This window comes from Lampetra planeri, chromosome 20 (assembly GCF_965212315.1).
Source record: "Lampetra planeri chromosome 20, kcLamPlan1.2.h2, whole genome shotgun sequence".
In the NCBI taxonomy this organism is placed as follows: domain Eukaryota; kingdom Metazoa; phylum Chordata; class Hyperoartia; order Petromyzontiformes; family Petromyzontidae; genus Lampetra; species Lampetra planeri.
Genome location: NC_136126.1, coordinates 1193112 through 1220132, shown reverse-complemented (window position 1 = coordinate 1220132; position 27021 = coordinate 1193112). Strand labels below are relative to the sequence as shown.

The 27021-nt window shown below is 52.0% G+C and overlaps 1 protein-coding gene across 2 annotated transcripts; it reads left to right on the top strand.

Annotated features, from left to right (window-relative positions):
- The first annotated feature begins 509 nt into the window (after window positions 1-509).
- LOC144724250 (scinderin-like) lies at window positions 510-26796 on the top strand. 2 transcript variants are annotated; one of them, XM_078603221.1, is made up of 17 exons: window positions 510-692; window positions 7582-7776; window positions 8196-8350; window positions 8495-8656; window positions 12617-12766; window positions 13253-13342; window positions 13859-13991; window positions 14641-14729; window positions 19235-19450; window positions 20429-20550; window positions 21327-21417; window positions 21580-21750; window positions 22018-22195; window positions 22600-22721; window positions 23181-23258; window positions 23488-23548; window positions 25851-26796. In XM_078603221.1, exons 2-17 carry the CDS (start codon window positions 7584-7586, stop codon window positions 26015-26017), a joined length of 2178 nt encoding a protein of 725 aa, XP_078459347.1. In that variant the 5' UTR covers window positions 510-692; window positions 7582-7583; the 3' UTR covers window positions 26018-26796. The 2 variants fall into 2 exon arrangements, with proteins under 2 accessions (XP_078459347.1, XP_078459348.1); XM_078603222.1 differs by lacking the exon at window positions 510-692 and adding an exon at window positions 2267-2327.
- The last annotated feature ends 225 nt before the right edge of the window (window positions 26797-27021 follow it).

The window sequence follows — 27021 nt, the reverse complement described above, 5'->3', positions numbered from 1 at the left end:
ACGTCGTGATTTATTATTTTATTTTATTTCCATTATTACTTGTATTAACTATTAATTTAATATTTTTACCTACGTGACTTTACCGAAAAAACCTAAGAGTACGAATCCTTGCAGTCACGAAAGCTTCAAATCTAGAATTAAGTGCAATTGTAGCTATGCAACCAAAACTCTGGACAGCGCAAATAAACACACTATAGCCTGTGCCCATTACACGGAGGAGGAGGAGCAGCAGGATGAGTAATGCGACACGAACTCTCTCGCTCTGCTGAAGCCCTCTCGTCATGGCCAGCAGACCTCGACATTGCCATCGAGCTCCTGGCCATCTGCTGCTGCTGCTGCCATCATATGCAATTATATAATATACATACGTGTGCGTGTCGCCAGAGCCGTCCCTACGTTACGGCGAATCGGGGCGAGCGCCCTGGGCCCCGCGCTTGGGGGAGGGGCGCGCTTCGACGTCACGGTGTCAGATGGAAGACTTCCGGTTTAGTTTGAAGGCGTCCGTGGAGGGGCCCACACGATGGGACTTACCCCGGGGCCTCCCCTCCCCGTGTGTTGCCAGACCGCCGCGACACGTGGTGCTGGACTCACGGCGGTCATCAACGAACACGGCGGTCAATAACGCGATCTGAAATACGCGAGAGGATGCGGCTCACGCAGGGTTCAGCAAAGGTCGTTAGATGACCCACCAGGTAACGTGCCCGGGTCATACGACCATGCAACACGCCACGCCTCGGCACTCCGCACCCATCGAACTCCCTTCTCCTTTCTCGTCTCCCCTCTCGTATCCGCTGGTCCACGTTCCCAGAGCTTCGTCTCAGCCGGTGACTCACTGAGCCAGCGTCTCTGAGTCGAATGCGAATTGATATCTCCCCGGCGCTTTGCCTCAGGCGCCAAGTTGTCCCTATTATTTGCCGGTCACTCATTGTCCAGGGCTTTGTCCCTGCAGAAGACGACTCACTGACGAAGCATATCTAAGTCGCGTAAATAATCCCTGCCCAGGGCTTTCCCCCAGGTGATGTGTTCCTGGCCCGGCGCCGCCGAGGCTCCGACGCACGTGCAGAAAAAAACAACGTGGAGAGAGAGAGAACTACTTTCCGATACGGAAAGAGGAACACGTGGATTAGAGAACAACACGCCGCAGACATCATGGGACCTCCTTTGCCAGTCTCAAAATACAAGAATAGGTTTTCCCCTTTTTTCTGGCAACAAAACCTCGTGCCACGGCAGATCTCTCGCCTACTTCAGCAGTTTTTTTATTGCAGTGGTTGTCCCACCTGATGACGATTGCTTGTGTTGCGATCGAAACGTCGTTATTTATTATTTTTCTACCCACGTGACTTTACCGAAAGAACGAAAGAGTATAGGTGTTAAGATGTTAAAACACCACACTGAAACCTTTTACAAGGAATCATGTCTGCATTAACCACAATACTTGTGGTCAGAATGAAAAAAACATACTCTGATAATATATGCAGAATAATGAATTAAATCAAATCAATATATGCCTTGTATTTTAAAGTGATTGGTTTGAAACTGAGTAGACCAATCAGCGACCAGATCGCGCTCGACATGCAGGAAGAACGAGACGGATCCCTGTCTGTGTGTCTCTGTGTGGCTCTCTCTCTCTGTGTCTCTCTCTGTGTATCTTTCTCTCTCTGTGTCTCTATGTGTCTCTCTCTCTGTGTGTCTCTCTCTCTGTGTGTGTCTCTCTCTGTGTCTCTCTCTGCATTGCAACACGGGGACGGACGGCGATGGCAAGGGGAGATACACATCCAGTAGTGGATCGATCGTGGCTCACGAATTCGATGATCGATGAAATCAGCTCGTGTGCCCGTGCTGGGTGATGATTGCTTCTTAGACGGCAGGGCAGTGGAGGGGGTAGGGACTGTCGACATATTGGCGAGGCCTTCATCCAGCAGTGGATTGGCCACGGCTGGTGATGATGAATTATTGATGAAGAGATGAGATCAGACCGCCTCCTGATCAGTAACCGCATGGCCTGCTGAGTGCTCGGGGGAAGCAGCCACGCAGCAGTGGATAGAACATGACAACTGCTGGCTGATGCGGATGCAATTCTTGAACTTGACAGGTCGAGTCGCGGAGGGGTCAAGGTGGTGGGGGTGGTGGAGGTGGTGGGGAGGGCTCCATTGAGGGGGGAGGGGCGAGGGAGTGTGGGGGAGGAGGGAGGGGCGGAGCGGTCAATGTGAGAGCGACGCAGCCACAAGTTTAAAAGGCGGGGGGGAGGGGAGAAAGAAGCGAGTCGGGCACGTTAGGGCACCGCAGCCACGAGTGCGACGTCCGTGCAAGAATCCGTCTCGGATCTCGTAAGTGAACTTTGTCTCACCGTCCGTTCGGCGGCGTTCTCATCCCTCTCCCGCGGTGTATCGCGATTTCGGATGCGCTTCTGCGGCCGTCTGGAACGCGCTCTTCCTTCCGATACTAAGAAGCCAATTTTAAATCGTCTACATTTAAAACCCCGTTTCTTTAGAGCTGCTGCTTGTTGTTGTGTTTAGTGTTGTTGTCCTTCCCACGCACCTCCGATGAGCGCGGTTGGCGAGGTACGGTGCGAAAGAAGTTCAACGCACACACAGAGCAGCGCGCTTGCAACCCACAGGGCGCCAGTTGGATTCCATCTCTTCCGACGCGGCAGTTAAAACACTCGTGCAAGTTTCTTAAATACTATCACGTATACCTTAAATACTATCACGTATCCCTTAAATACTATCACGTATACCTTAAATACTATCACGTATCCCTTAAATACTATCACGTACCATTTAAATACTATCATGTATCCCTTAAATACTATCACGTACCCTTTAAATACTATTACGTACCCCTTAAATACGATATTCTTGGTTCTTTCGGTAAAGTCACGTAGAAGGAAAATAATAAAATAATAAAAATTAAACATAATGAGATGAAATTCTCACGACGTTTCGGCCACAACGCAAACAGCCGTCCTCAGGTGAAGAACAGGGCTGTCGGAAAGACAGCGTCCTAATGAACACTGCTAAGCTTGGCAGCGTATTTTTAAGCTGGGTGGGAGGAGGAGAGAGCCTTGACAAAGGAGTTTACATATCAACAGAGGAATTTAGCATATTGATGACAAATGTAGATATGGGATTAGTCACTACTTGTGGAATGAGTAGGTGGTGGGGGGTCTCAAAGTCATATTATGCTAGTGTATTATGTAGGATTAGCAGTAATAAAGGGAGGGAAATAGGATTATCAGTAATAAAGGGAGGGAAATTTTGATAGTAAAGAGCTGCAGCAGCCAAACCACCGCGTATCAAGCTCGTGCATTGTGTGGGCAACAAAAAATGAGTTTCTAAAGAACTGCAAATACCCTACTACCATACAATACACCGATGTGAAAAAACTAAATATAAACTACATCAATATAATCAATGTACTCAATATACTCTCCAATAAGCTGAGCTATTAACATTAAGTAACTGAGTATACACTAAACTATATAATGACTACCATATAGTAAACTGAAAAAATACATATATAAACTACATCAATTTCATCAATAAACTCAATATACTCTCCAATAAGCTGAGCTATTAACATTAAGTGACTGGGTATACACTAAACTATATAATGACTACCATATACTAAACTGATAAAAAACGATAATGTAAACTACATCAATATAATCAATAAACTCAATATACTCTCCAATCAGCTGAGCTACTAACAATAAGTCACACTTCTATGTCGAAAAAGTGGCGGTGTTTTCTTAACGTGAGCGCCACGGAAAGCAGCGAGCGTTGTTCAGACGGACGAGTCCATCTGTGCTCCTGTGTTGCGTTACAACTATGCTGTAAACTAGACTACTATACATTACAATATCATACCTTTAAATCTAAACTACACTGTATATAATATCGTATACAGAGCCCAATATAAGCTCTAACATTATGCATTATATTGATATGCCTCCAACTAAACTTTTTTCTACATCACACGACTATACACCGTACTATGCACTGCCATAGACAAACCCCAACATTGAATTATACACTGCGTTACTATACACTACCCTATACCTTAGACTATATATTGTAATATTACACTATGTATTATTCTACAAACCCTAATGTATACCACACAGCTGTATATTCATTATACAATTATGATACTATATATTACCTTATACATTCTATTAAACATTACACTAGTATACTATTTATTATTATACAATCTACTATACGCCATAGCATTGACAGTCGCGTGAAGGTACTAAGAGGAAGCAAAGGAATATGTCAGTGGGAGAGTGGTAGCAGGAAACTTGCAGCGGAGCAAAGACTACGATCTGTGAAGAGAAAACAAAAGCTATATAGTCAATGCCAGCGAATGGAATGCGGTCTGAAAGTCACCGTGAACATGAACACAATTAATCAAGACCCGAAATGGTTTATCACGTCCTTCCAATGATTGCTGAGCGAGAATCCATCTTCTCGGTTGAAATTGTCTCTGTGTTTGTATATGTGGATGGCCTCATGAACGAATCTCTCATGGTAGCCGGATGGCTTGCAGAGAACCTCTGTCTTGGAAAAGTCAATGTCATGTGAGCCCACTGAATTATAACAATGGTCTGCCACGGCTGAGGAGTTGGTCCTACCGTGTTTCAGGTCTGCCTTGTGTTCACAGATTCGGTCCGAGACATGTCGTTTGGTTTCTCCAATTTAACTGCTACCACAGAGGCAACTTCGTTTGTAGACGCCAGGGTACTGTATGTATGGAATCACATATTTTACAGACGGGACCAGATCACGGATTTTATGTACTGTGTTGAATCGGACCTGGATCTTGTGTTTATTCAGGATTTTGGAGTTATTTTTGTGACCCCCACAATGTAGGGTATGGTGATGGTTTTGAATGGCTCCTCAAGAGGATCCTTCTTCATGGTTGGAGTGATGGCTTTGCGGATTGTGTAGTCGGAGAGTAACCATTAGCCTTGAGAGCTTGGTGCACGTGCTTGAGTTCACTGGCAATGTGTTCCTGGTCGGAGATGCATTGGGCTCTATGGTGCAGAGTCTTGATGAGGGAATTCTTCTGGGATGGATGGTGGTGGGAATCCGGTTTTAGGGAAGCATCCGTATGGGTAGCTTTCCTGTAGACAGAGTGGCTCATTGAACCATCAGGTCTCTTTTTTATTAGGACATCCAAAATAGGTAGCTTGCCATCTTTTTCGACTTCCATGGTAAATCTGATGGCTGGGTGTATGGAATTGATGTGGTCGAGGAATTGGTCTAGAGCAGGCCGGCCATGTGGCCAGATGACAAAAGTGTCATCCACGTACTTCTTCCGTAAGGTTGGGCGTAGAGTGGCAGTCTGGATGGCATCAGTTTCAAATTTCTCCATGAAAACGTTGGCTACAACCGGAGATAGGGGGGAGCCCATTGGGGTGCCCTCAGTTTGTTTGTAGAAAATTCCATTCCAGGTGAAGTATGTATTGGTTAAGCAGTGTCTCACCAGGGCGGGGGGGGGGTACCTCAGCATTCAGTCCTTGATGAACCAAGTCTTCAATGATTGCGATGGTGTCAGGTACAGGAACTTTGGTGAATAAGGAGACCACATCAAACCTGACAAGCAGGTCGTCTGGGGACAGGGAAATACCTTGATTGTCGATACCAGGTGAGTAGAGTTTAGTACTGCAGAGGTGATTTTTCCAGTGAAAGGCCGCAGGATTTCAGACAAAAATCCCCTTAAATACTATCACGTACCCTTTAAATACTATCACGTACCCCTTAAATACTGTCACGTACCCCTTAAATACTATCACGTACCCTTTAAATATTATCACGTACCCCCCCACCCGCACATTCACTCTGTACGCAACGCGGCACAAATCGGTAAGCAACTCGTGTGGTGGGGTAAAGTGTGGGTCACTCCCACCTCTTCCAAGACGCCTATCCAGAATGGAAGAGTAGGCCAAATACCTTCTTGGGCGGGGGGGGGGGGGGGGCTTTGTACCAGCAGTGGGGTGAGCGGGACATTGCAGGGCTGCACCTTGAGCCGTGTCCCAGTGGCAGTGATGTTAACACGGTACACGGCTCTCAGTCTTCACTTGATGTAGCACGTGGGTGTCCTACTTCGGTGCACGCCACAGGTGACTTGAAGGGTCCTTCGTGGTAGTTCGGTGATATCCGCTTCCCGCGGACCGTTCTCTAACACGGACCGATGCGCTGCTCTCGAATCGTGATTATTTGGCTGCATTCTGCATACGCTGCTGTTGTCGAACACTCAGGGAGTTATTGCAACTATACTAGGCAATACAATTTGGACTAGTATTGCTACTAATATTAACTGCACGAATGTACATTGGTGTATGTATGTATGGTGTATATGTATGTATTAGGCTATTGATGCGTGTGTATTGGCATGTCGCAGTAGCGGAGCGCTTAGCGCCCTGCGGTGAAAACCCAGCGGCCCGAGATTGATTCTCGCTCACGGCCAACACCAGTGACGATGATCTGAACTGATCCTGTGCCTCCCCGAGGTCGACTCAGCCTCAAATGAGTACCTGGTGCGATGTGAAAATATCGCCACTCGGGGAGGCAAAGGCGGCCGGGCGTGGTGCTGGCCACCCACCCGCTCGTGTGCCGTGCCGGCCTTCTTCCAAGGTGCTCACGAACAGCACTTGCCCCAACAGTCTGTTAAAAGGCTACACGGGGGATCTTTGTCTTTGTGCATGTTAGTGAGTACAGTATCTTAACCTTCGACTCTTGTTGCCTGCACGATCCGTCTGGTTAGTACGCAGGGGATAAGCAATCTCATTCCAACGCAAAATCTAGAAAACAAGCAGCTCAAAAGCCACCAAAGTTCAATATTTACCATCCATTCAGTCCGGCTATCGGTCTCCTTTTTAATCTGAGCAATACTTTTGCGTGCGTGTCAAAGTATAAACAAGCTGACTGGATGATAGTACAGCATTAAAAGACACCAGCCAAAACTCACTTTATATAGATAAACATTGCTCTCGACTTTACTTGTGACCTTACAAAACAAGATATGCACGCGATAGGCCGACCGTTTTGGGCAAATGACCCTTAACTTCAGAGCAGAGAGTGACCGGCAAAAAAAGGTAGACACTTACCAAACACAGCATCCTCTCTGCCCGGCTCCCCCTGCCAATGTAATCCTCATTTGGCGTTGCGTTGTCATTCAACGAAGAATCGATTCGAGAGCAGCGCATCGGTCCGTGTTAGAGAACGGTCCGTGGGAAGCGGATATCACCGAACTACCACCGCCTCTGGATTATCACCATCGCACGTGCACCACTGCGCCATCTCCTGGCCACCACCTCGCACTTGTACGTACGTTGAACTTCTTTCGCACCGGACGTAGCCAACCGCATCAAATTGGAAGGTGCGGAAATCGGAGATGTCACAAATCTGCCCTGACGCGATCCTCCAACCATCGCCTCCAAATCGCGGGGATCGCTGTCACGCGCCGGGCTCACTTTACGTTCCGTGTCTCACCCCGTGCCCCTCCCCCCCACCACCACCTTATTCTTTTTTTCATCCTCCGACCCCCCCCCGACACCCCCCCTCCGACCTGAAGCCATGGTGCTACACGCGGGGTTCAAGGGAGCGGGCCAGGTGGAGGGGCTGCAGGTGTGGAGGGTGGAGAAGCTGAGTCCCGTGGCCGTGGCACCCAACCAGTACGGCAACTTCTTCACGGGGGATGCCTACGTGGTGCTCAAGACGTTCGCCTTCGGCCCTGCGGTCAAACGATACGACCTGCACTTCTGGCTCGGTGAGGCGCACACTGGGCTCGAGGCCACTCGCCCGCCGAATTTGCTCAACCCACTCAATCGCTCGATCAATTGCTAACTCAATCAGCAGTTCAACCGCTCAACCATCGACTCGTCCATCGACTCGCTCGATTAAATATCAACCCCCCCACCCCTTCCTCACACGTGTCTGCACCGCGCCATAGGTAGCGAGTCTGCCGCTGCTGCCCTGCTCGCATCATGTCTCCGTGTCTTCGTGTCCCCGTGTCCCCGTTTCTCCGTGTCTCCGTGTCACCCGTGTCCCCATTTCTCTGTGTATCCATGTCCCCGTGTCTCCGTGTCCCCGTCTCCCCGTGTCCCTGTTTCTCCGTGTATCCCTGTCCCCGTTTCTCTGTTTGCCGGAGTCTCCATGTCCCCGTGTCTACGCGTGACCCCACCGCAGGTAGCGAGTGCTCTCAGGACGAGTCCGGCGCGGCGGCAGTTCTCACCGTGCAGCTGGACGACTCCCTGGGGGGGCGGCCCGTGCAGTACCGCGAGGTGCAGGGACACGAGTCCAACTCGTTCCTCTCCTACTTCAAGGGCGGCATCAAGTACAAGGTGCGCGCGCGCTCGCGTGAACCGCCCGGTGCTGCTGCCGCTGCGTAACACCGGAGCGGCGAGCTCCCTACTCAGGTCAGAGGAGGAGACTCTGCAGGACCTTGTCACTTCGTCGTCATCGTCGTCGTTGTTGTTGTCGTGCAGGCGGGCGGCGTGGCCTCGGGCTTCAAGCACGTGGAGCCCAACGTGGCGGACGTGAAGCGGCTGCTGCACGTGAAGGGGCGGCGCACGGTGCGCGCCACCGAGGTGCCGCTTTCCTGGAAGAGCTTCAACCGGGGAGACTGCTTCATCGTCGACCTGGGGGCGGTGAGGATGGGCGCTAGCACTGCGGCGTTGTGTGTCGTGACGCCTCCGGCCAGCTGGTTACCCTCTTGGCTTGCTCGCATCCGGTGGCGCGGCGTTGGCTAGGAGATGCTAACTCCCTCGCCTGGTATGCAGGAGGTCGTGTGTTTGATCCCAACCCTGACGCCTGCTGCTGTACATTTATAGTTTGCGTGTTCTCCCTGTGGTCGCGTGGATTTCTCTCCAGGTCTTCAGTTTTTCCCCGCCACATTTAGAATCAACGTGCGTTAAGAGTAGTTGGCCGCTATAAATATCCACGTGATGATTTCACACTTCTTTGAGCTATTATATGTGGCCAGATCGCTTCTGAAAAAGAGCTATATAGTCTAGAATAGAAGTTTTCGTGACTGCAGGGATCCATACTCTTTGGTTCTTTCGGTAAAGTCACGTTGGTATAAAATAAAATGAATTAAATCACCACGTTTCAGGCGCAACACAAGCGGCTGTCATCAGGTGGGACAACCACAGCAAGAAACAATTGCTGAAGTGGGCAAAAGGGCTGCTGTAGCAAGAGGCTATATAGGCAAGAGAGGGGGGCGGGGGAGGAGCCAGGGAGGAGAGACAGGGAGGGTGGGGGTGTGGGGTAGGGGGAGTGGAGGCGACAAGTAAGATGCAAGCACGGCAAAAAATGCTGGGGTGGGGAGGGGAAGTGGGCGGGGCTGGAGGTGGGAGGGTTAGGAAACTGGAGATGCGGATATGAAGGCAGGCCAAAAGCAGTTATGGTTTTACGTGGTTAATAACAGCCTTGCAATGATTGCTCAATCTGTATCCATCTTCGCAGTTGAAGTTAGGTCTATGTTTATATATCTGGTTGGCTTTATGAACAAACCTTTGATAGTAGCCCGAAGGTTTGCTGAGCACCTTGGTCTCGGAAAAAACAATTTCACGAGAGCCCACAGCGTTATAGCAATGGTCAGCCATGGCAGAGGTATTAGTTCTGCCGTGTTTCAGATCTGCCTTGTGCTCGCGAACATGGTCCGAGACATGTCGTTTCATTTCCCCAATGTAACAATCATCACAGGTGCAACATAGTTTGTAGACTCCAGGGTATTGCATGTCAGGAGTGACATCCTTCACAGATGGGATTAGATCACGGATTTTGTGTACTGTACCGAATCGGACCTGGATCTTGTGTTTGTTTAAGATTTTGGAAATCTTTTTGGTAACGCCTGCTATGTATGGTAACGTGATGGTTTTGATTGGCGTCTCAGGGGGTTATTTCTCCATAGTTGGAGAAACAGCTTTGTGGATAATGCGGTCCGAATATCCATTCATCTTAAGGACCTGGTGTGCATGTTCCAGTTCACTCGCTATGTGGTGTTGGTCAGAAATGCAGTGAGTCCTGTGGTGCAGTATTTTGATGAGGGAATTCTTCTGTGACAGATGGTGGTGGGAACCAGGTTTCAGATAGGAATCTGTGTGGGTGGCTTTCCTGTAGACAGAGTGTCACAAAGAGCCATCAGGTCTCTTCTCAAACAAAACATCCAGGAATGGTAGCTTGCCATCCTTCTCCACTTCCATGGTGAATTTGATGGATGTATGAAATTAATGTGGTTGAGAAATTGGTTCAATGCTGGCAGGCCATGTGGCCAAATGACGAAAGTGTCATCCACATATCTCTACCACAAGGAAGGACGTAGGGTGGATGTCTGGATGGCATCTGTTTCAAATTTCTCCATGAAAACATTCGCTATCACTGGTGCTAAGGGGGAATCTATGGGGGTACCTTCATTTTGTTTGTAGAAAGTACCATTCCAGGTGAAGTAAGTGCTGGTAAGGCAGTGCCTAACCAGATTAGGAACATCAGGGTTCAGTCCATATTGGACTAAATCTTCAATTATTGCTATGGTGTCAGGCACAGGAACCGTGGTGAACAGAGAAACCACATCAAAGCTGGGGACAGTGAAATGCCCTTGATTAGAGAGACCAAGTGAGCTGAGTTATGTACTGCTGAGGTAGTCTTGCCAGTGAATGGAAGCAAGGTATCAGACAGAAAACGGGCCAGCTTGTAGATAGGTGAGTTGATCGTGGAAACGATGGGCCGAAGTAGAGTGCCTTCTTTATGGATCTTAGGAAGACCATAGAATCTGGGTGGTCTAGAAGCAGAAGGTTTTAGGGAGAGCCGTTTGACTGGTTCGATTAGAGAAGTCGAACTGGTATTGTTGGTTTTTGTAGTCAGGCTGTTAGTAGGATCTTTGGTGATTTTGGTGTAGCTGCCATCATTAAGAAGGTCCTGGATTTTGTTGTTGTATGTGGTTTTATCCATGATGACAGTAGCATTGCCCTTGTCGGCCGAGAGGATGACTATGTCATCCCTCTTTTTCAATTTTGCGAGTTCAGAGCGCTCGTTTTTGCTGATGTTACTAATGGGTTTCTTAGCATTTTTAAGGAAGGTGGCAATTTGAGCTCTAGCAGCATCTGTCGGGATGTGTTCCAAGCCTTTGAGGGCTACGTCGACCTGGGAGATTATATCATCCACTGGGATATGTTTAGGGGTGACTGCGAAATTCAACCCTTTAGCTAGTACCGATTTTAGGCTGTCAGAAATTGGGCTGTTACTGTGATTGATAACAATCTTGTTAACATCTAACTTTTTAACGTGTGGATCTGGCTTATTTTTTGACAGGAGGTTGAATTTAGCGATCAAGTTAACTTTACATTTGGTTGACATTGAATTAGCAGAGGAGACTATCATGTTATCTACATGGTTTCAATCAGAAGTGGACATTTTATCTGTTAATATTAGGTGTGATTGTAAGAGAGTCTTGTCTAAATTATCAAGTTCAAATCGGAGCAATCTTATTCTCTCTGAGATTAGTGATAGGCTGGCTTTAAACAAGATCCGTTGAGCATTAGGAGAAGTGACAGCAGCAGATGTGAGTGTAAATGCGATAGGTATTACCTTGTTATCGCGACATCTCTTGAGGAAGGTTAGCGACTCGATTAGTTGCACGTTCTTGTCCTGCTATCTGTTAAAAGCTCTAACAGATGTGTGGAAACCCTCCCGGTAGAGGCGGTTCAATCGAGATTTGAAGTTTTCGTGACTGCAGAGATCCATACTCTTTGGTTCTTTCGGTAAAGTCACGTAGGTATTAAATAAAATAAATCACGACGTTTTTGGCCTGCCTTCATATCTGCATCTTCAGTTTCCTAACCCTCCCACTCCCAGCCCCGCCCACTTCCCCTCCCCACCCCAGCATTTTTTGCCGTGCTTGCGTCTTACTTGTCGCCTCCACTCCCCCTACCCCACACCTCCACCCTCCCTGTCTCTCCTCCCTGGCTCCTCCCCCCCCTCTCTTGCCTATATAGCCTCTTGTTGCAGCAGCCCTTTTGCCCACTTCAGCAATTGTTTCTTGCTGTGGTTGTCCCACCTGATGACAGACGCTTGTGTTGTGCCCGAAATGTGGTGATTTAATTTATTTTATTTTATACCAACGTGACTTTACCGAAAGAACCAAAGAGTATAGAGCTATATAGCTTAGTGGGCCTAACTTGGTCAAGTATAAATAGGCGATATTTTAGCATCCACCCCAGTGGCTGACAGACAGGATGCGCTGGACAGTTGCGAGCGACTGGTAATCCCTCCACCATAAACTAAACTACGAAAGGACGACAGAAAAAAAATAAGCTTGCGCCGGAAGTCCCAATCAACAAGCACCTGATGTCCCCTGGCCATGTACCATATGGGAGGGCCAGGGCACTGAATCGCCTCCCTCGGGGATCCTCCGCACCCTCCAGGCACAACGTGCAGACACTTTGGCCAGCCACGCGGAAAGTCCCCATGCCCACATGGGACACATGGGAGGAGAGGCTGCCATGCCTCTGCACCTCTCCGGGACAGAGGAGGTTTACCCGCCAGTTTGTGGTTTGCGACGCATTTGCTTCAGGAGTTGAGCCGTGTTGGTACTCGGGTGCTCCCTGTAGAACATCTACCAGTGGTGCGGCTCGGGCTGCAACCGCTACGAGCGCGTCAAGGCGTCCGAGGTGGCACGCGGCGTGCGGGACCACGAGCGGGGCGGGCGGGCGACGGTGCACGTGGTGGAGGAGGGCGAGGAGCCCGCACAGCTGCTTAACGTGAGCCGGGGGGGGGGGGGGGCATCGTCAACGTCATCATCATTGCCATCGTCATCATCAAAGCCATCATCATCGTCGTCATCATCATAGCCATCGTCATCATCATCGTCGTCATCATCATCGTCGTCATCATCATAGCCATCATCACGATCATAGCCATCATCGTCGTGATCATCATAGCCATCACCATCGTCGTCATCCTCGTTTTTGGAGTCGTTATCAGTCATCGTTATTATTATTAAAATCAGTGGCAGCAACACGACTAAAATCGTCACCATCATACATTTGGCTCTGTCGTAATAGCCTAAACTAGTAAATCATTAGAAATATAATTACGATCACCACCACCACCATCGTCATCCATTATAAAAAACAGCAGCAGCACATCTTTTTATCATCATCATTATCACCATCATCATCGCCACCATGATCGTTATGACCTTCGCGTTATTGACCTATCAACCCTGACTCTTCTCACCCTTCCAGGTGCTGGGCCCCAAGCCTGAACTTCCACCCGGGACCCCTGATGATGTAGAAATGGATATCTCGAACCGGAATTCAGCCAAGCTCTACAAGGTTACAAACAAGGACCAAACAACAATGATTATAACAACACATTATTTCTAAGATTCCTTACTTTGTTTTAGGTACACAAGATATTGTACAAAAAAAAATGTCATAGGCCACGGGGAGGAAAAACTAAGAAGCCACAGATAAGTCAATTGAGAGCCCCTTAAAATGGCCGCCTGACACTCGAAGGTGGGAACCCCCCAATAACTGAAAGCCAGCGTGACGTGGCTGTCCGTGCCAATGGCTCGGTTGAGTAGTAGATTACATGTCGCTCAACTCCACGTTCAATTATGCTGCTACTGATGATGATGGTCGTTGCAATGAATATATGGAGAGTATGATGATGGTGATATTATTACATTAGTTGTGAATTATGTCGATAATTATGATGGTGGTGGTAATAATGATGATGGAGGGATGAGGATTATGATTGGGTAATAAAGATGATGATGATCATCATCATCATTATCATTGTGTAGGAATGAGGATTATGGTGGCTGTGGATGTCGTTGATGGCCACAGATCTCCGACGAGAGCGGCCGCATGGAGGTGAAGGAGGTGGCGAGCGCGAGTCCCTTCCAGCAGTCGCTGCTCGACTCGGCAGACTGCTTCCTGCTCGACAACGGCTCCGCGGGGCAGATCTTCGTGTGGAAGGGTGAGGGCTAGGGTGACGGTTAGGGTGAGGGTTAGGGTGAGGGCTAGGGTTAGGGTGAGGGTTAGGGTGAGGGCTAGGGTTAGGGTGAGGGTGAGGATTAGGGTGACGGTTGGGGTGAGGGCTAGGGTGAGGGTGAGGGTGAGGGCTAGGGTTAGGGTGAGGGATAGGGTGAAGGTGAGGGTGAGGGTCAGGCTGGGGGTTACGCTGACGACGGACCCATCACAAGCATCATCTCTGCACTCCACCAACCCACCATCCCATCACTATCGTCCTATTGCACCATCATCCCATCTTCCAATTGCCACAAAGTCACATAACACCATCACCTTATCACCCCACCATCCCATTATTATTCACACAGCCAAAGTTCCCAGCCGTGTTGGGGATGGATAGAGGATGCTGAGTCTGACTATTCTCATTCAAGAAGGGGTCCCCTATATTTTGAAGGGGGGGGAGAGGGGGCACAACAAGTTGCTATTTCATTTCCCAACTCAGTCATATGCCGGTAATGTTTTTTTTTCTACCACCAAGTTGGACCATGACGCCGCCACGTACTGCCGACTGTTGTATGAAGATGATCACGTGGTGAAGTGGTTGACAAGTTGGGGAAGTGGTGAAGTGGTTAAATGACGAAGTGATGTCGCTGCAGGCAAGAGAGCCAACTCGAACGAGAGGCAGAAAGCGATGATGACCGCTGAGGAGTTCATCAAGAAGATGAGCTACTCGCCCAGCACCAAGGTGACGCAGACACACCAACAACACCACCAACAACAACAACAACACCACCAACAACAACAACAACAACCCCCCAGCGGTCCTCTCACTCCGCATGCTGCGCCTTCGGGAAGGGGAATCTTGAGTTTTGGAGATGTTTGCATAAATTGCTCATCCTTGCACGACTTGTAGTTCTCGTGTTTATGAGTCGAGTAGTCAAACACGTTCGATTGGCGCTGCAGAGTCACTGGGGTGGAGCGGTGGCGCTGTGGTTATCGCACTGCGCTGCGAACCGAGTGACACGAGTTCGATTTCCCGGCCACGGATGACATCAGTGGCAAGTGGTATCCAAATCGGTTTGAGCCAATCCCGCTTCACCAACTCCCATCTACCTCTACCATTACCCCAACCCCTACCACTACCCCTACCACTACCCCAACCCCTATCATTTCACCAACCTCTACCACTGCTCCAACCCATACCACTACCCCAACCATACCACTACCCCTACCACGACCCCAACTCCTCCCACTACCCAACCCCTACCACTACCCCTATCACTACCCCAACCCCTATCATTACCCCAACCCCACACACACAGCCCAGGACGCACACACACAGCCCAGGACACGCGCAGCCCAGGACACACACACAACAACAACCGCCATTCGCCACTAAGTGGCGGTGACGACACCACGACGCTTGTGCCAGGCCATGTGCACCTTGAGGCCACGTGAAGTGTCGAACGCCCGCTGGCAGGAGGTCACGGGGCAGACCCAGGTGCCACGGGACGACTGACTGAGATGACCGAGATGACTGGCTGATGCACCACCTGTGCCCCCTACTGTGCCAACTTGCTGTGCTTTAGCCATCCGGTGCTCCGCTCGTTGTTGTGAGCGTCGCTCCTCCGCCCTCCGTTGTTGCTGGAGGGCGACTGCCTCCAACTGCCCAGTAGCGTCCTTCACGAGCCTCCTCCACAGAGGCCGATCTTGACACCGCTGGTACCAGTCATCAGCAAGTCCACTCAGCTCCACGTCCTCCTGTACCAATCACTCCATCTCTTCTCTAGCCCGTACCGTGCCCGTTTAGCCCCCTCGATCTGGCCGAACAAAAGCTGTTTAGGTATGCGGTGGCTGGGCATGCGGGCTACATGACCCAGCCAACGCAGCCTTGCCTGCCGGAGGAGCTCACCGATGGGACTTTGCCCAGATCTTTCAAGGATTTGTGAGCTCCTCACACAATCCAGCCTGGATGAACCCAGGATGGATCGTAGGCAGGCCAGCCTAAATGTTTCCAACCGGCAAAGATGCTCCATTATGGGGGTCCACGTTTCGCAAGCGTAGAGAAGGGAGGGGATGACTGTGGCTGAGAAGATCTGAAGCTTCGTGCGGAGCGACAGACCAGATAGCTTCCACACAGCGTTACGCAACCGATGGAAAGATATTGCCGCTCGACTGATTCACAGTGAGACCTCTGCTGTTAAACTGGAGCCGGTCATAAGCACACTGCCAGGTATGGGAAACTCTACACTCTCTCCACTACTTCCCCATCACCGATTGGGAGTTGTGGGGGTGGAGTGTCTGATGGTACAAAATAGCCAGGCAGGTGCTTAGTTTTGGTGGGGCTGATGGTAAGGCCCCAACTCTTAGTGGCATGCTCCAGTCTCAGCAGCAGCATCTCAAACTCCTCCTCTGAATGAGCAGCTATTACCAAATCATCGGCATACATAACGTGGTTGACCAATAGGGAGCCATCCCTTGATCGCACCCGGGCATCGATCAGCCTCCCATTATATCTGTACCAAATGGAAATTCCCCCGGTACAGCTATTGAAGGCTTCATGAACTACGTGATCAAAATAGATGTTAAATAATGTTGGAGCCAGAGGACATCCTTGTCGCACCCCAAGGTGTACAGGGAAATGCTCTGACTCCCGGCCACGTAGTTTTACCCGGGCCCGCTCACCATCATGAAGGTCCTTAATGATCGTCAGCAGAGGGTCAGGGACTCCGAAAGCACGAAGGACAACCCAGAGCCCAGGCCTACTGATGGCATCATAGGCCTTGACCAGGTCAATGAAGCAGAGATGTAGGTCTTGTTGGAATTCCCTACACCTCTGCTGTAGCAGACAGACAGAAAATATGGCATCTGTGCAGGACCGCCCTTTCCTGAAACCGCATTGGGGCTCCGCAAGCCTCTCCTCAGCGTGCCTGGCAAGGCGATGTTGAATAATCCTTGCCAGGACCTTTCCTGGCACACTGAGGAGTGAGAAGCCCCTGTAGTTGTTACAGTCTGTGCGGTCCCCCTTCTTAAAGAGGGGGACCACCAGGGCATCCTTCCAATCCTGCGGAACCCGTCCAATGTTCCAGACTGTTGTTATGATGTCATATAGAGCAGTCTGTGCACAAATGGCACCCTCCCTCAGCATTTCGCTTGGGAGATCATCTCTGCACGGTCCCTTTCCTGGTCTCAGACTCCGGATCACCTTCAGTACTTCGTCAACAGATGGCACTTCAGCCAGCCACTCACAGGGGGTGACTTCTTCCAATATATGAGGCAACGCAGCCTCAGCAGGGTTATCCCCACTTTGTGCCATGATGTTTTCTTGGCTGAGGGATTTCCCCTCCCCCAGGACCTCACAGAAATGCTCAGCAAATCTGCAAACCTGTTCCTGGGGGTTGGAGATTGGATCACCATTTTTTCCCATAATGATGGTAATAGGTGTGACGCTGCAGGTTACTTTTTTGATGGAGTTAAATAGTGATTTGTGATCGCGGGCCACTGAGGCAGACTCCATCTCCTCAGCAACCCGCGACCACCACCCATCCTTGCAGTGCCTTACGGCTCTCCGAACCTCCGAGCGAAGACTGCGGTAAGCCTCCTCATTCTCTGACGTCGGATGCTGTAGCCGATGAGAGTGGGCCTGTCGCTTTTTCTCAACTATCCTGAACACCTCCTCTGTCGGCCAGGGTCTCTGGGGAGGTCTGGACCGCGTACCCAAAGCAACCATTGCAGCTGCATGAGTCACAGTCCTAAACCTCACCCATTTACCCTCGACATCAGGAGGAGTGGGGGACGATGCCAACCCCAGCTGCGAGCGATGATGAAATTCTCGCTTGCAACTTTGATCAGCTAACTGAGACCAGGCCACTTTAGGTTGGAATGGGGTCCTGGGTGTACACACACCACCGGAGTGGAAGAATGTCAGGCGCATCTTACAGATTACTAGTCGATGGTTAGAGGGCAGATCAGCTCCACTGTAGGTCCTGGTGTCAAGGACATGGGCTCGCATCCGCTGGTCCGTCACTATGTAGTCCAGCAGATGTTCTTGCTTGGACCCGACATGCATCCCTGATGTTGTGTGGATGCGCCGATGCCGGAAGAGCGTGTTGGTAATTACAAGCCCATGGGCTGCACAAAAATCTAGCAGCCTCCTACCGTTGTTATTGAGCTGATCTGGCCGATGCCTTCCAATCACTCCAGACCAGGTGCCAGCATCATGACCAACTCGGGCATTAAAGTCACCCAACAAGATGACTCTGTCCCAAGTGGCCACTTTAGCCAGCACCTGTGACAGGAGGTCATAGAAGGCATCTTACTCATCGGCTTTGCCTGCATCCCTCCACGGATGTTCGTCTTCGGTGGGGGCATAAGTAACCACGACCACCACTCCTCGCCTCCGGTTGATGGGAAGGCGAGCCCAAAGTAGCCTGGGGCTAACAGCTTCCCACACCTCACCGCCACACTCCCACGCCCCCTTCATTTTTTTGTTCATAAGAAGAGCCACACCCTGTTGTTTGGCAGTCTCCTGCCCCGAGTAGAGAACTGTCCACTCCTCATGGTGGCAGGAGCCATAACCGGTCCACCGGACCTCCTGAATGCCACAGAGTTCCAGGCGGTACCGGTCTAGCTCCCAACAGAGGAGTGGCAGCCTCTCCTCCGCAGTGAGCGTTCGAACATTCCACGTGGCCACACGAAGTGGCTTTTTGTTGTTTCTGGAGGAGCCCCGAGGGTGAAGATTAAATCTCCTGGCTCCGCCAATTGGGGTTTGGCCAGGAGACGCCATAGATGCCTGTCCCCCCGGGGCCTCCGGCACAAGCTTATTCGTTACATATTTACGTCATAGTTTAGTGGTAATTAATTGAAGGTGGAGGGGTTACCAGCCCCTCGCAACCGTCCAGAGCCCCCGTTTAGCCACTGTGGTGGTCACAGACGCCATGAGGGGAGAGGCCAGTCAGCATTGGCCCTCCCCCCACAGCGCTGTCCACGACAGAGTTGCCCATCCGGCACCGCGAGGAAGTAGGGGGTTGTTTGGCCGGACTACACACACAGCCCAGGACACACACACAGCCCAGGACAAACATAGCCCAGGACACGCGCAGCCCAGGACACACACACAGCCCAGGACACACACACAGCCCAGGACACACACACAGCCCAGGACACACACGCAGCCCAGCCGTGCATAGCGAGTAGAGAAGCTCCCTCCTCTCTCTCTGTTGCTGCTCCTCCCACGTCACTGCTCCCCAGGTGTCAGTGCTGCCCGAGGAAGGGGAGACAGCGCTCTTCAAGCAGTTCTTCCTGAGCTGGAGGAGCAAGGACGACGTCGTGACGCCTGGCAAGACGTACAACGTGGGCAGCGTCGCCCATGTCCAGCAGGTGCCCTTCAACGCCTCCACCCTGCACTCCAGCCCGGCCATGGCCGCGCAGCACGGCATGGTGGACGACGGCAAGGGAGAGGTTCAGGTGAGCAGGGGGTGGGGGGAGGAGGGCGGGGAGGGGCGTACTTTGAACTTCTTTCGCACCGCACGTAGCCTACCACGCGAACCGGAGGTGCGGGGGTGAAGGACAGCGAGGCATGCTGGAGAGTGGGCATGGTAATGGGGTTTGAGAGGGGTAATTGGTGGCTCGCTCGCACTCGCTCACCAACTCGCTCACCAACTCGCTCACCAACTGGCTCATCAACTCGCTCACCAACTCACTCACCAACTCACTCGTTCATCCACCCACCTACTGGATTATGCGTGCACCAACCCCACCCACCCACTCGCTCACTCATCCGCCGACTCGCATGAGACGACACGAGCGAGATAGAGGCGTGCTGGAAAATTAGACAAGGGCGAGGTTCAGGTGAGGGGAGGGAGAATTAACGTGTGAGTGAGCGGTGATTATGAATTAGTTCACTGTCAATGCCCGTCGCGTAACGCGTCACTTATCAGGAACGCATCTGCCGCGTTAAACGAGGACTGCCTGTGCGTGGTCACCTCGCCCTTAGCCGGAGCTTCAGCACCGCTCATTGCCAAGGACCCGGAACGGCTCCACTTGAGATGTGACGCTCATGGCTCACCTCCTCCACGAAAGCGATTTATATTTTATATATTTATAGTTTCTATATTTATAGTTTCTATATTTGTATTTTATATATTTATAGTTTATATATTTATAGGTTATATATTGATATTTTATATATTTATATATTTATATTATATATTTCTATTTCATATATTTATATTTTATATATTAATATTTATATTTTACAACTCTGAGAATCCCCGAGGTGCCTAAGTCTGGCCTTAATAAGACTCGCGCATTCACACAACGATTCGTTATTTTGTTATTACGCCAATCTGATACAGCCCAAGGCAGCTACCGCCTGCACCACCCCACAGCTACCTCCCGCACACCCCCCCCCCAACTACCTCCTGCACCCCCCCCCCCCCCCAGGTGTGGCGCGTGGAGAGCTGTGGCCGCGTGAGTGTGGACCGCGCCAGCTACGGGCAGTTCTTCGGCGGCGACTCGTACATCATCCTCTACACGTGGTGCAGGGGACAGATCCTCTACACCTGGTGGGTGGGAGGGCACGCGTCGGGACACGGGGGCGGAGGGGGTGGGGGGGGTGCAGGACCATGGCTCGACCCGACAGGTCTGGGGTTGGAGGACGGGGAGAAGAAGGGCGGGCGAGGGGGGGGTGAGACACGGGACGTCGGGTGGCTGTGATGCCAGCGGTTTGGAGGCGAGGGTTGGGGGATCGCACCGGTGGAGATTTGTGAAACTCCGACTTGGCACGGTTGGCTACAAACGGTGCGAAGGAAGTTCAACGTCAACGAACATACCAACACAAGAAGGGGTATCCATGCCTTAGTGCCCCGCCCGCTATAGCCAATCACGGGCACGAATACATTCGGAGCCAGACCCTAGTTTACACTTGTGAGTGAGTGGTGTGTGTGGTGTGTGTGGTGTGTGTGTGTGAGTGGTGTGTTTGTGAGAGTGGTGTGTGTATGAGAGTGGTGTGTGTGTGAGAGTGGTGTGTGTGTGGTGTACATGTGGACATGTGCATGTGTTGGAGAGTGTAGCGGTTAATGCGCGCTGCGCTACGAACCCAGCAACCCGATTTCAATTCCCGCTCACGACCAACACCGGTGCAGTTATAGGAACCAGTCCTGGTAGACTCAGCCTCAAATGAGTACCTTGCGCTTTGTGTAAACATCGCCACTACGGAGACGAAAACGGCCGTGCGTGATGCTGTCCACCCACCCCCTCCCGTGCCGCGCCAGCCGTAGTCGCCGCTGCTCGCTTCTGGCCCCAACGGAGGGACCTTTGTGTTTGTGTGCGCCGGGAGCAGGCAGGGCAGCAAGTCGAGCAAGGACGAGATCACGCACTCCGCCTTCCTGTCCGTGCAGCTCGACAACGAGCTGGGGGGACGGCCCATGCAGGTGAGCAACACGCGCGCCCGAGAGAGCAGGGCACCACCCTCCCTGTGTCAGTGCCCCGAGTCTCACAGGGTCCAGTCTCGGGCATCTGTGGGAATGCGCATCGGATGTTCACAGCCTGGAGCCAGTGGCAGATATTCCACGTTGTGCCCCCCCCCCCCCCAGGTGCGCGTGGTTCAGGGCTCCGAGCCCCCGCACCTGCTAAGCCTGTTCGGGGGCAAGCCCCTGGTGGTGCACGCGGGGGGCACCTCCCGCCATGGGGGGCAGAGCCCCCAGGCCCCCACGCGACTCTACCAGGTGCGCAGCTCCTCAGCGGGCGCCACCAGAGCCGTCGAGGTGAGGTCGTCGTCGTCACCCTGGTCAACATCATCTTCGTCATCTTCATCAACATCGCCATCATCGTCATCATCATCCCCGTCGTCACCCTCATTATCGTTGTCATCGTCGTCATCATCAACATTATCGTCGTCTTCATCCTCGTCAGCTTTGCTGTCTGCTGTACGGCGTCGGGAGTGTTACCACGTGCGCACGTGCCGTTCTGCTCGATGTCCGACGGTTCACTCCCTGATGAACTCCCGCACCTCCCCCCTCCCCCACGCGAAGGTCCCCCTGAGCGCCGCGTCCCTCAACTCGAACGACGCCTTCGTGCTGCTATCCCCCAAGAAGACGTTCATCTGGGAGGGGAAGGGCGCCGAGCGCAGCGAGCTGGACGGGGCGGCCTACGTGGCCCAGCTGCTGGGCCGCCGGACGCACGCCGACCTGGCCGAGGGGGACGAGCCAGGTGGGGGGCGAGGAGTAACCTGGGGGGCACCCTCACCCTAACGCCCCTTCTCCTCCCCGCCGAGTTCCGCGGCCATCATGGTCACGACGCCGTCGCCTGCGACTCACGGGCCGTGGTGTTAACCACCTTGCCTGGTACACAGGAGGTCGTGGGTTCGATTTAGACCCTGACGATACCTACTGCATATGGGGATTTGTGTGCGTCTCTCTCTCCCGGAGGTCGAGGGGATTTATCTCCGGGGTCTTCCGGTTCAGTCGCTCGCCTTTGGCCCCAGGGCTGGGCAGAAACAAACAAACCTTGGCCCCAATGCTCATTTGAAGCAGGAAGCCACCGAGACTTTTTTTACTTTCTAGAGCCATCACCGATCGACCGCTCGTTCCTCTCCCCCACCCCTCCCCCCATAGATGAGTTCTGGTCGCTGCTGGGCGGCAAGAAGGACTACCAGAGCTCGCCGAGACTCAGCACCAACTACAACGACCACCCGCCCCGCCTCTTCGCCTGCTCCAACAAGACCGGCCGCTTCCAGGCGCGCTCCCCGCCACGCCTCCCCTCCCCCCCTCGTAGAGCTCTCGAGAGGATCATCTGGCTTCTACTCCCCTCCACTCATCCTAGATCCACCGCTCTCTCTCTCCCATCGCTCTCCTCCCCTCCACTCATCCTAGATCCACCGCTCTCTCTCTTTCTCTGCTTCCAGCGACCGAGGCTCTCTGGCATATCGCCCCCCCGGCCCCCGCGCAGACCTTTGCTGCTCGATTGGCGGGTCACTCCTTCTCTGCTGCTGCCCTCACGGTGTGGGGCCCTGTCTCGCTGACCACCTCCTGCCTCCTTACCCCCACCACCCCCCAGTGCCCCACCCCCTGGTGCGGTGGAAATTCTCACCCCCCCCCCCTCGTGTGCCCTTGCTGACCCTGAGGGGCGATGCTCGCCGATGGCAACGCGCCGTGGCCGCGTGTGGAGCTCAGCGTTGTGTCGGTCGCGCCCTCAGGTGGAGGAGGTGGCGGGAGACTTCACTCAGGAAGACCTGGCCACCGATGATGTCATGCTCTTAGACGTATGGGACCAGGTAACATCATCTTTTTTTTATTATTATTACATTTTAATACCATAATAATCTCCACCACCACCACCACCACTACCATCATCATCACTCTAGAATCTCACCACCGTTGTCACCATCATCATGGTGCTCCTGTTTGGGTTCCCATGCTCCCCTTCCATCCCCCACTTTCCTCCCTCACCTTTCATTTCCTCAATCCCCCCCCACCTCCCCCCTCCTCCCCCCATCCCTGCAGCTTTTCCTCTGGATTGGCGAGGACGCCAACGATGTGGAAAAGAAAGAATCGCTCAAGTGTGGTGAGTGTCACGTGTGGTCAGTGTCACGGTGTCACGAGCCACACGGCCCGGCACTGCGTTAGGTCGGCCGCTCCAATGTCCCCCCTCTCCACTCGCCTCTGCGCTGCACCTGTCGTCACGTCCGCAGTCCCCGCAGCTCGTTCCGCGGCATCCTCCCATCCCCGCTCTCACTCTCCCCTCGACCCCGTGGCATTCGGCGAGGCCCGAACCGCGAACCGCGAGCTACGAGCCGCAAACTGTGAACCCGCTCCCCTCCAAAGCTACAGCGGTGATTTGGGAATCGCTGGCACCGCCCTTGGCTCGGTAGCGATCGTTCCTCGCAAACAGGATACCACGTACGGCTCTGTTCACTGGTCGGACCCCGAACGCCATCAAGGTCATTGGCGTCGTTCCGTGTATGGGTTCGCTGTTGTTCACGGCTCCGCTGCTGTTCACGGGTCCGCTGCTGTTCATGATTCCGCCGCTGTTCATGCAACGCTTGGGCAGTCCTTGCTTGGCTCTGGTTCCTCAGGGCTCTGAGTCATTCTCCCTCTTCAAGAGTGAGTGAATATCGTGCACATCATATGTTAATCATTGTTATTATGGGGATGGCGAGCTAAAATGCATTTTCTTGGTTCTTTCGGTAAAGTCACGGAAAATGGAAATAATAAAATAATAAAAATAAAACATAATAAAATAATTCTCACGACGTTTCGGCCACAACGCAAGCAGCCGTCCTCAGGTGAAGAACAGGTCTGTCAGAAAGACAGCGTCTGAATGAACGAAAGCTTTAAATCGAAAAATAAAATGCATTTGTCAACGAATATGTAGTGCTGAACTTTACGCGGACAACTTCTTCCTTTTCTGTCGTCACTTTATTTTATCCAACTTAGCACATTTCGCCACCATTCTCCAGTGCGTTCTCCGCTCGCTCGCCGCGCTCCGCCGGCTTCGCTCGCTCCATTCCTCCCTCTCCGTCTCACCCGACTCCCCTCTCTGCTTCTCCGTCCCACTCCAGCCGTCGCTCTCTATCAGCTTCTCCGTCTCACTCGGACTGTCTCTCTCGTTCAGCTTCTCCGTCTCTACTGCTACTCTATACTTCTTCTGCTACTTCACTGCTACTCTACACTTCTTCTTCTACTCCACCCAACTCCGTCAGGCTCCCAGCACAACTCCCCGTCTCACTCTGACTATCCCGTATTTATGCCCGTCCCTATTAATTTCCAATTAATTAACTGGCATCCCCCCCAACGCCCCGCGCCCCTGGCCCCCGCTGCCACCTGTCCCCATTCCCAGACATAGCGGCGCCACCCTGTCCCTGACAACAACAACCGGCCAATCACTGCCCTGCATCCATAATTGCCTAACGGGCCGTCTCCATCTCCTCCGTTGTCCCCCAGCAACACCAGCCTGTCCCGGTACGACCTCACTGTCCCCAGCCGACACGTGTTTACAATTACCCCCCTTGGCGCGCGTTAGACTACTACAAATATATGAACACAGACAGTCCCACTAATCATATCCTATGGTGTGTATAGCAGTCAAATGGAGAAAAAATCTATAAACTTGTCCGACAAAGGAACGGAAAAACTGCGTTAGTGTTTTGAGCAGCAGACAGAAGAAAAACGGTGAAGTATCTCACTCGGACTGCTCGTGTAATTTGAATTCCTGCTCGGGCTTCCCTGGGCTATCAACCGTATCTGCCCCACTGTGCCGTTGACCTTTTAACTTTAAATGACGTCCATCTTGCCGGCACTTTCGTTTTGCTGAAATCGTCATCCCCCCTTCTCTCCCGGGAGGTTTGTGCAAAAAGAAAATACTTTTCAAACCTGGCGGCTCGCCGCAGGGACGATCCCCACGCCTACGCAGGAGACATCGCGTGTCGCGTGTGCCCCGCGGGATGGGGAACTCTGTGCCGGGAGCTGTCAACACCCTAGGGAGCTTTGCCCATGCACATCAGCCAGTGGATGTCTTCAAGCCGGCTCAAAATCAATCTAGATGGAAACAACGACCTCCTGTATACCAGGCGAGGTAGTTAACATCTTAGCCACCCGTGGCGCCGTATTCCAACGTGACCTAAAATTCGCCCGTCACCTCTCGGTTACGCAGCGCGTCTAGAGACGTTTCAACGCAACAGCACAATCTTTAAACGTCTTAATTGTTCGTAGCCCTTCTAATTATGCAATCTTTGCCTCGCGTAGAGACCCACGTGTTCACATAGATACCCACAGACTCACGCAGACACCCACAGATTCACGCAGATACCCACAGACTCGCCGTGTCCCCCACACCCACCCCCCCCACTCCGCGTGTCGTCTCACAGCCAAGTCGTACCTGGAGACGGACCCGTCTGGCCGGGGGAAGGACACCCCCGTGGTGGTGGTGAAGCAGGGGCACGAGCCCCCCACCTTCACCGGCTGGTTCCTCGCCTGGGACCCCACCAAGTGGGACTCGGACCCCTTCGAGAAGATGAAGGCGTCGTTCAAGTAGGGGGCGAGGATCCGAGGCGAGGCGCATCCCTGACGCCCAGACGCCCGGCTGTCTCGTCCCGAGAGAGACGCCCTCCCTGGCTGTGTGCCTGCCCTGGGGCTGTCTCGACAGCTGAACCCGGAAGCTTTCGTTCGTGAGAAAATAAACACTTTACAGTCGCGGTCAAACTACAAACTGTGCTACTGCGTTCGGCAGTGGTGACCTGAGCACAAATGACGTTCATCAATAACCCTGCCCTAATGGGGTAAACGTTTATGTAACAGGTCACGTTTGGGGCTATTGGCCGTATTCATCGCAGCAAGATCTGAATGAAATCTAAGACTTCCTTGCCATGAAGAAGGGCCATTGCTTGAAATGGTGCCTGTTCCTTTTTAGGGCAGAGTCATCGAGGAATGTGAGATTTTGTTAAATGCATCATTGTGCTGTCATTAGCATTGCCATCGTTTTTACTGTAAGTTGGAAATTTTACAGCAATACGATTTTAAGAATGCCCCATACTCAGGAAGTCGGTGGTCAGCGTAATATGGTGTGAACCCAGCACAATGCGGTGTGGACCCAGTGTGGTGAAGTATGGTCAAACGACAAAATGACCGACGGCAGATTGTCAAAGGGCTGTACGTACGTTGTAATGTATTCAGAAAAGTGTCGCTGAGTCTCAAGACCCTTTTTCAGCAGTCATGCTAAAGTGGCATATTTGGCCAAATCTATGAATTCGTGTTTTGTATTACTCCGAGAGTCAATGTATAATGCACTGTGGGGGATTAAATATAACAAATATACCTGTGACTGTTTTTTCTTGCGTACGCAGCTTCAAGGTTGTGTCAGACAGCCCTGGGCACCGTCGCCGAGCTAAGGAGCTAGGAGACGATCTAGCCTGTTGGTTATTTGAGCAGTGTCTTATTTCCAGTCTGACCCCGTTTGTTAAGTTGGCATCATCAAATAGAACCATACAAAGCACTTGCAGCGTTACAGAACACTGTACTAAACATACGAGGATGCATTTC

Bases quoted from the DNA above. Each gene is read 5' to 3' on its own strand.
- LOC144724250 (XM_078603221.1), top strand. From the start codon at position 7,584: ATGGTGCTACACGCGGGGTTCAAGGGAGCGGGCCAGGTGGAGGGGCTG. The intron at 20,551-21,326 runs GTGGGTGGGAGG...CGCCGGGAGCAG, and splicing joins GGACAGATCCTCTACACCTG to GCAGGGCAGCAAGTCGAGCA. The intron at 22,722-23,180 runs GCGCGCTCCCCG...TCGCGCCCTCAG, and splicing joins ACAAGACCGGCCGCTTCCAG to GTGGAGGAGGTGGCGGGAGA.